An 8962-nucleotide genomic window follows, 5' to 3' on the forward strand; every position below is an offset into this window, starting at 1 on the left:
GCACCCCTGATACCTGGTGGCTATTTTAATATATATATTTTTTAAATCCTTGTAGACACAGAAACATGTGCTTATGTAACAATGTGTAAAATATCCCTCTACTGTTATATGTGAGAATTGTAGCACCGGCTAACGCAGAAAGGGATTACAGGGGTATACACCAGTGATTTTAATTAAATTTCAAATATAGGACTTTGTGATGGCCTATCTTCAGTTTATATCTGTATAGTTTGTAGGTTTACAGTTACTGGGAAGACCCTAAATCCTAACAATATGAGATGAACACCCTATTTGGAATCCGATTATCTTTTCATTTTTACTAGGGTGGGAATGTCTGCTAGTTACAGGTTCCCTGACTGGCAAATCGAGTTATTGAGGTCTGAAGGCATCAAAAATGACCTTTTGAACTCCTCTATTCATGCTCAGCTACACAAAGTTCTGTGTATATTGCTTTCAGCTGTCAATCAGTGAAGTAAAAACAGGGCTATGGAGGGTGTCCTAAAGGTACATGCAAGAATGTCTTGCTAACGAATATGCGTTCTTCATTGATGAAGCAGCACGGAACAATGAAGTGTCCCTTTTCAAAACACCTGTGATTGTTCTCGCTAACTGATCAGGTCCTGTTACCTATTCTATTAGGAATGTCTGGCATCCCATTATATATAGATGATCTCTTTATGTATTCCTTGCACTACGAGCATGGCGTTTCCGGGTCATTAGGCTTCAATACTAACACCATATTTGCTAATAGCGCAAATGCTCTGAAAAACACCCCTTGTCTTATATTCAAGGTCATCTTATAATCAGAATAACAAATAGGAGGTCTGACTCAGATCCAGATCCCCCGCAGCACTGCAGTGGACCCGGATTCTCCTCTCTGGCATCCAGTGGACGTCTGCATGATCATCAAAGCCACAGCGGAAGTGCCGAGCAGCAGCAGAGTCCACCGGCTGCCCCCACTGGACACCAGAGAGTTTAGAGCATGGTGGATAAGTCTGGAGATGCATTGGTAAGTATGGAGGGGCAGAGTGACATTTAGGGGGTATAAGGCAGATCTGGGGGTCAGGTTGGCAAATAGAAGGAAATAAAAACACAAAATGCATTTTTCTCAGTCATGGTTTTTATTAAATATGAAAATAATAGTTTACGTGAATTACCGTATTGGCCCGATTATAGGCTGCACTTTAAGCCTTTAAAGTGGGAGTGCAGCATATAATCGGGGTCTAGCGCAGGAATGCGCAATTCGTATCGCAGAACCCCTGGAACATGCAGTTCCGGGTGCCGGGCAGGTGTTTTTTTTTTTTCTTTTCTTTATCATTTAGCCCTAATGCAAAGGAGCCCCGGCGGCACTACCAGCCAGCAGTAGGAGAGGTTGTCTGAGCGCACCGTGCAGACATTGCCCGGCTGGCACTGGCAGCCGGTGCCCGCCTGTGCAATACACGCAGATAACCTCCACTGCTGCTGCCACTTCTGCCTGGGCTTCTTTGGCTGAGCTTCCAGGTGGAAGTGGTGAGAAGCAGCAGAGGTTGTCTACGTGCGGGCGCCCACCAGCTGCCCCGCTAAACACCATGGAGTCTGGGGATGCATTGGTAAGTCTAGGGGAGGGGTGCAGAATGGCATAAAGCAGATCAGAGGGCAGAGTGGCATATCTGGGGTTATAAAGCATATCAGGGGGCAGAGTGACATCAGGGGTTATAAAGCATTTCTGGAGGGGCTTAACATGTGGTTTGACCTAAAGACTCCTTACAATCAATTTTACATTTTCTTCTGTAAATTTATTCCAACCTGGCATGTTTTCTGCAAATACCAGAGCCTACATGGAAAAGTATTAAATATACTTCTGGAACATACAGTTTGTATAAAAAAAAAATATTTCCTCCCGGACTGATTTTTGGTATTGTTGCACATTTTTTGGCAATGAAGGTTACAAGATCAACAAAATCCTATTTACTACAAAAAAGGGAACCTAAGTGAACAAACAGGACATAAACGCCCGGGAAACAATTTCTCTGTTACAGCCTGCATGCACACACATGTATTAACTCTGTTACTGGACTTCAGCGTGCCATAATATTTTTAAATAATCCGGCTGGTGGAGATTCAGCAGGACGCAGATTGCTTTAACAGGGCATGTGGCCGGTTTCGATAATGATGGGTTAAAGATAGCCCTCAATGCGAACTCTCAGCCAAACAGATATAAACGCAGAAAACCCAACCCACTGACTACTTTCAGCCACACTGAACCAAAAGCACAAAGTAATCTCAACCAAATCACACGAGCTTGAACATATACATCACACCACTCTCAGCTACAAGCGCCGCACATCAGGCACTGGCTGCAGGGACCCACAACAGACAATATCTCGCTTCCTCGCCATCTATACTAACAGTGCCTACTCCCGGTGTGCTTTCAGAGGACTCGGCCCCAAAAGTAAACTGCAAAGCCCTGTTCAATTTAATTTCTCTGGGTGTTGGGTGCTGTGATATCTTATTTTTCATAGGAAGCTCACCTTAGGCATTCTCTATCTTTCCGCATATCTCTTTGACTTCAAAACAATTGGGGAGCTTTTCCAGGGCGCAATAATTGAAACGGGCAGTATTTTATGAAAAGAAGGTCAATGATTGTATTGAATATCTTATTGTGTTATCGGTACTTGTATCATGGGTATGTTTGCCGTAACAAGATTTCACGCGACCAGTATTTTCTCCGATAGCCGATTAGAGCTACGACGTGCGGTCTCACTTTATATGCTTCTCACTGCTTTGGATGTGTTTTACAGCTACAATCAAACAAAACGAGATAGGATTTTTTTTTTCCTGTTACCTTGATTTTTACTCCACATGCCATGAATTAAACTACATTCAAGTTTCAAACAAGAATGACAAACTAGATACCATTTTTATTTTGGCACAATTTGTACAAGAGCCGACAGTTCAGCACAAGCTTGCGTTCGCTGCGGCAAGATGTAGGCATCATTACAAAAAGGTGTCATGTCTTTGCTAAAGACACTCATTCACTGTTATTAATCGTTTCATTGCTGAAATTCCTTATCTGAATTGAAGACATTGGTTGAAAATGGAATTCAAAGTAAGAATACTTTTCATCTGCATCCATTACTACCACAATTTGGCTTTTCAGCCATCTTTACATGACAAACGGCAATTATTTACCAGATAAATAGATGTACATTTGTTGGGAAATATCCTATACATCAGACCATATTAATAAATGTACAATCCTGAATAACTTAAGTAAAAATATGGGTTTCTATGTTTTGTTTGCAGAAGTTCCTTGTATTACAGTGCTTTTCAGCTGGTAAAAAAATCGTTCTGTACTACCAAGATTATTCATCAATGATCTTTGTTCTTGATGTGTCCATTTTGAACGCTTTTCGGTAGCCTTTGTCCTTTGGTATAGGCATGAAACCAAAAGTTAAGGAATAAGATTAAGAAGATGAATCCATATAGCCAGATGACATACAGGAAAACTGGGTACTGGTACGGGCAATCATCCATAAAGAAGAACTGGCCAATGTGGAAGGTAACCATCAGGAACTGTGTCTAATGAACGGAGGGGGAAAAAAGAAAGAAAAAAAAAGGTTAGAGGAAAGTGGTTTTATTTGTTTATTTTTTTTCTTTATTACAGGAGATTAATGTCAGCATTTTAAGTCCATAGATTTCACATTTTGTCTGCATATGTTAACCACTCGTTTTTGATCAAATTCAGTTAGAAACTGCTCGGCAATCTCCCTGTACATGCCTATTTACGTTGACACTGAAACCCCAACACTTGTATGCAACAAGAGTTTTAGAACATATTGCTATAGTGATCATGCAAGCTGGTAAGCTACCTTTCATACAATAGATTTTTGTGCAGGACAGTTGAGAAGCCCTTGAGCGGTTAGGTTCATGTTGAGCGAGCGCCACTTTGATGCACTCCGCCACCTTTGTGTCGTTTTTCTAGGCAAAGCCAGTCCCAGGTAGCTGGCTGTGTCCATAATTTAAGAGGATCCTACAGTATGGTATGGACACAGCCAGAGACTGGCATCTACAGGGATTAGCAGGGAGAAAATGCAAACCAGCAGGTAGTTAAAGGTTCCTGTAAGAGTCCCCCCCTCCCTTTTGCATAAACATTTTTCTTTGGAGTGGGGAAAAAACCCCAACATGTAGGTTCAATGATACTATAGATCAGAGAGTCTCACTTACTAGTTGTATGGAGGTCATGTACTTTTTCCACCAGAGGTACTTCTGGTACGCAGGTCCCAGTGCCGACAAGCCATAATAGGAGTACATGATAATATGAACAACGCAGTTTACTAATGCATGGAATGTGCCCAATCCACCTAAACAAGGAGAAACAAAAATGTAACATTTCTAGCTACAACTAACAAGCCTTCCTTGTTACAAAGCCATAGAAAAACAAAAAAAAACACCCACATTTAAGTAACATTACACATAGGATCAGTTTAGAAAGTTATTTTGAATGACAAATTGGTATTTCCCAATGAGGTTTGTTTCTAAAGAAGAAACCCACAAGAAAACAACCCAAAGTGCCTCTCAGTAATTTCTGAATAAGAGCCAAGAGCTCAAACGTTGCATATTTATTTTGCATAACTTACATAGGTCGCATTTTTTTTTTATAAAAATAGTACCTGCAGCAAACTTGACCCCAAACCACCAAGTCCATGGCATGATGGAATGATGATATACGTGCAAAAATGTAATCTGGCTGTTCTTTTTTCGCAATACAAAGAAGATCTGAAGACATAAAAGGACATATATAGGCATTAACAAATAAGCTTGATAGTTTTGTAATATATTTTAGCTGAAATAAAACGTATATTAGGGTTTTATTGAAGTGTAGTCAGTAAATGTGAATACTTACAGTATCTAATAATTCAACAAACTTTGAGAAGTAGAACAGCCAACAAGTCCAAGCCATCTACAGAAAATAGAAATTGTTTATTGATTTTAAATGCACATCATTTATATTGTCTTTTTTAAATGTGATTTTTTTTTTTTTTTTTTTTTTTTTTTTTACTACACCAAAGCAATATGAGAGAACCACCTATCAACACTGCAACTTCACGACCCTTCGAAAACCACATGTGAAAGGGGTCTTTGTGGGAAATAGGGGGTCTAAATTGCCCTAGCTCCTATACCCCCAGATGCCTGGCAATCAACAGGTCAGGAGCACCGCCTACAAATTGCCTGCCCTGCCCTGTACTGTGCTCATTACAGGGTTAAATCCACTTGCAACAAAAGCAACTGATTATCTTTTAGTTACAATATGTAAAATAATAATTAACAGAAGGCACGCAAATACATTCTTTAATTCAGTCACGGTGTTATCACATTCTTTCTAGTGAATATAAGTTGAAGGGAAGCAGGTTATCACAAGTCACGCCTGAGCGGAATTACTTACCCTTAATGCCTGAGGTGACCTGGAATAGTCAACAATGTCACATTGGAACGAATAGCCTGTAGCCCAGCCTGACATAAGGAACTATAAGAGATCGGGGAAGGAGTATAAAGATATTAGTTCAATTAGTCCATGCGGTTTTATAGACATTATTGACAATTAAAATGGTATTCAGCAGTCAACTTACTTCATAACACATGTACAAAGAGAAGACAACCATAAATAGGTTATAGAGTGCCATTATGTGCTTCAGATCAAACGGTTTCCTGTTCTCCATGAACCTTGGGCCAAATGATGTGACAAAATAAATATAAGCCCCAATGATGATAGTTTGGGGGATTGGCGAGGACATGAGGGGCCAATCTTCCACTCTGGGATCTAGAAAGCAAAGAAAAAAAATAAATTAGGGCATATTAGCCTCATATAACAAGAGTTTAAGTGTAACAGCTGCAGGAACAATTTAATCAAATCTCATTGAAACAATACATATTCACCAAGAAACCTTAAGATACAGCTTAGAACACATCGCAGCCCAACAGACTTTTTGCCCCAAGGTTATTCTGACGCTGTTCGAGAACTTCAGCCAGCAAAGTATAAGTGGTATAAATGCCAACGCTAATCATTAACTTATTAAGAAACATTGTTTCACATCACAGGTTTAATGTACATAAAAAAAATGGCACTAATGCATTACAAGTTACAAATGGGCCATGTTCTAAGACGTCTCCATGCCTGGCCAAAGAGGACTGGATAATATTAAATATACAGTAATGATTCAACATAAGTCCAGCATCTATACAATATATGCAATAAAGTAAGCTTGCTTGAGCAGGGCCCTCCTCGCCTGCTTCTGCAAGTCTAATTGTTAGGTTATATACTACTTGTCATGTCCTCTTTACCCTTTGTACAGCACTGCAGAATATGACAGTGCCATTTAAAACAAGAATTATTAATTATTAAGAGTAAAGAGATGGCCAGTTCTCCACAATGGTTAAGCAAGATCTCAAAACGCGACATGTTCGATCTTACAAAATTTAAAGCTGGAGTGCCAGTGGTTAAGACTTTACAGGGAGTGGGGAAAGAGTTTAACAAGAGTTATAAAGTATTCAAAAGCATTAACAAATCCTACTTACCAGCATCTTTAATCCACTCATCATAAAGAATTACCGCTCTTGATGTTAGGTCTTTGAAAGCCATACTCACTGGACTTCAGGCCTCTAAAATAAAGAAATTTCACCAATATTGTTAACAATGGATACATTACTATTTTCCTAACGCGTAGGAAGTTTTTCTGGGAGCTCAACCTCCATACAAGCAAATCAGTGGGGTCCCCATTGACTTCTGCCTACAGTTTGTTTCAAGCTATGCAGTCTTGAGCCTCATATTATATCATAACTAAGAAACAGAAGCTAGTGAGGCTTGTATTGTGGTAACAGCGCTTACAGATAAAAAAAAAATATATATATATTATATATATATATAAAAATATATAATCTAGTCAAAAGCATTTCAAATTGGAGAAATGCTTTTGACTTGATAGAGGGAGGACTCCCGAAAACTCATTTTTTTTTTTTAAATACTGTTAGTCCAATAAAAAAGGTATTACACGATTCTGCAACATTCTGTTATTTTGCATTCTTATACACTAGACTAACACGGCTACTCCAAACAGTGGATGACATTCTCCAGCGAGATGATCATTTCCACACAAGATGAGTAGAGGGATCTAGTTCAGATTTAATAAAATCAGCCCATAAGAAGAGTGAGTGAGTTTTGCAACTCGATCATGGTCTACAAACACAGAATGTCCGCTGATAACTTAGTGTACAGAAGTATTTTAATAGGACTACTTCTCCATCAGACCCCTGCACTGTCCTGTAGATAAGGGTTTTCTGACTCACTACTACTGGGCAGATTCTGGCAACCAAATAACTATGTTAAATATCACCACATTTGAAAGTTTAAAAACATAAAACCCCAAGCTCGTTCAGATCCATATTACCCGGTATTGGAAACTATGCTGCGCATGCTACTTAAAGACACTGGGACCAGACCCTACATTCTTGATACTGGGAGCTTCCCACAGCAGCATGCCTTACATTCCATCACACTCCTCCTATACGCAACACTGCAAGGGCTTCTGTACCGAATACACCCCGCAAAACGACACGTTTCAAAAACCAACACTGGGAATGGCAAGGGAAAAGTAATTTTATGCAATTTAAGTGATCTGAGTAGCCTTACAAAGTTAAACACATGAATCTACGCCAAAAACACGGGCATCACTTACATGTTCTAGTATGTCTAGTTTCTGATTAATTAAATAAGCCAAACAATGGATCCATACGTATAGAACTGGTTACTCCAGTTAGTCAGATCAGTCTTTTGTGTTTCTGTACCATGACTGACATGATCAACTGGTCCGTCTGCAAACACCAAAATGTAAACTTTTACTCACCAACTCAGAAACATAATATAAAGCAGCAATTTTAGAAGAGTTTATCATTTTCATAAATGGCTAAGCAAAGAAGGGAAAGACATCTCTTATTTTGAGTAGGCTATACCTCCAAAACCTCCAAGTCCTAGTCCCCTGACTAGAATAATGAAAGGCTATCTGGAGTCTCCTGTTAGCTATAAAATGAGACAAAAATACTAAATAATCCCTATTTCTGCGCATCGCATTTCAGTATCTATGTGCGACAGTTTATAGGCCCAGGTCCTGAACTGAAGCGTTGCTGTCTATGCAGCAGGTTATTTGTTCTTTGTGGGTTATGTCGTAGAATGCCGGTGAAGCACTTTTTGAACATGAACAGTAAATGTGATATTTACATACAGCTCAGCAAGCATTGCCATTTAAGTGTATAGTTATAGAGGAAGTTTCCAAACGTAACACTTAAACTTGCTTTTCAGGATTTTTGTGACCTCCGGTAGAGGGGCGGTGTGAAGAATGACATGATCCTTAACTCCTCCTCACACAAGTACATACCCTCAGCCGATATTTCCATATTCTAACCAAGAGACCAAAGTGAGAAAAATTAATCTCCACATGACTGGCTGCATGACAAATCTGTTTCACGCCAGACAGGCGATATCACCAGGATTTAATCTGCGGTGCCCTTGTTCTCTGGAATTCATCACCTTGTTCTGTTAGACACAACCCTTCTTAATCCACCTTTAAAACCCTCACTAAAAATCACATACTTCTCTGAACACTTGGGATCTACCTTCTTAATATCCTACAACCTGCGTTCTAGAAAGAAATAATTTGTCTCTCCCAGCTTGGAAATCTCCAGGCCTCTGACTTCTTCACTTGAACTAAAAATTATCCTCCACCAAGTCGACCATCACATTCTGTCTCAATTCTCCTTGCTCTGTAAATAGAATGTAAGATCACAAGAGCAGGGCCATCTTCTCATTCTGTTCCAGTGGGTATTGTGTCTGTTTGAGTGATTTTTGGATTGTCCCCTAGCTGCAGAAGGGCTATGAAATCTACTTGTACTTAAAAATGGCAATTCTAATAATCATTAACCAGTTTGTAAC

General features: G+C 39.6%; 1 protein-coding gene across 1 annotated transcript in view; it reads right to left on the reverse strand.

The window, feature by feature from the left end:
* Positions 1-2861: 2861 nt before the first annotated feature.
* Positions 2862-8962, reverse strand: part of ELOVL7 (ELOVL fatty acid elongase 7) — a 9666-nt gene continuing 3565 nt past the window's right edge. The window contains exons 2-8 of the mRNA XM_053457947.1: positions 6556-6639; positions 5610-5800; positions 5426-5506; positions 4886-4942; positions 4653-4758; positions 4207-4343; positions 2862-3561 (exon numbers count right to left, since the gene is read on the reverse strand). Coding sequence (XP_053313922.1) covers positions 3352-3561; positions 4207-4343; positions 4653-4758; positions 4886-4942; positions 5426-5506; positions 5610-5800; positions 6556-6619 — 846 coding nt within the window. The 5' untranslated portion in view covers positions 6620-6639 and the 3' untranslated portion in view covers positions 2862-3351. The remainder of the gene's footprint in view (positions 3562-4206; positions 4344-4652; positions 4759-4885; positions 4943-5425; positions 5507-5609; positions 5801-6555; positions 6640-8962) is intronic.

The sequence above is a fragment of the Spea bombifrons genome, chromosome 1 (assembly GCF_027358695.1).
Source record: "Spea bombifrons isolate aSpeBom1 chromosome 1, aSpeBom1.2.pri, whole genome shotgun sequence".
Classification (NCBI taxonomy): domain Eukaryota; kingdom Metazoa; phylum Chordata; class Amphibia; order Anura; family Pelobatidae; genus Spea; species Spea bombifrons.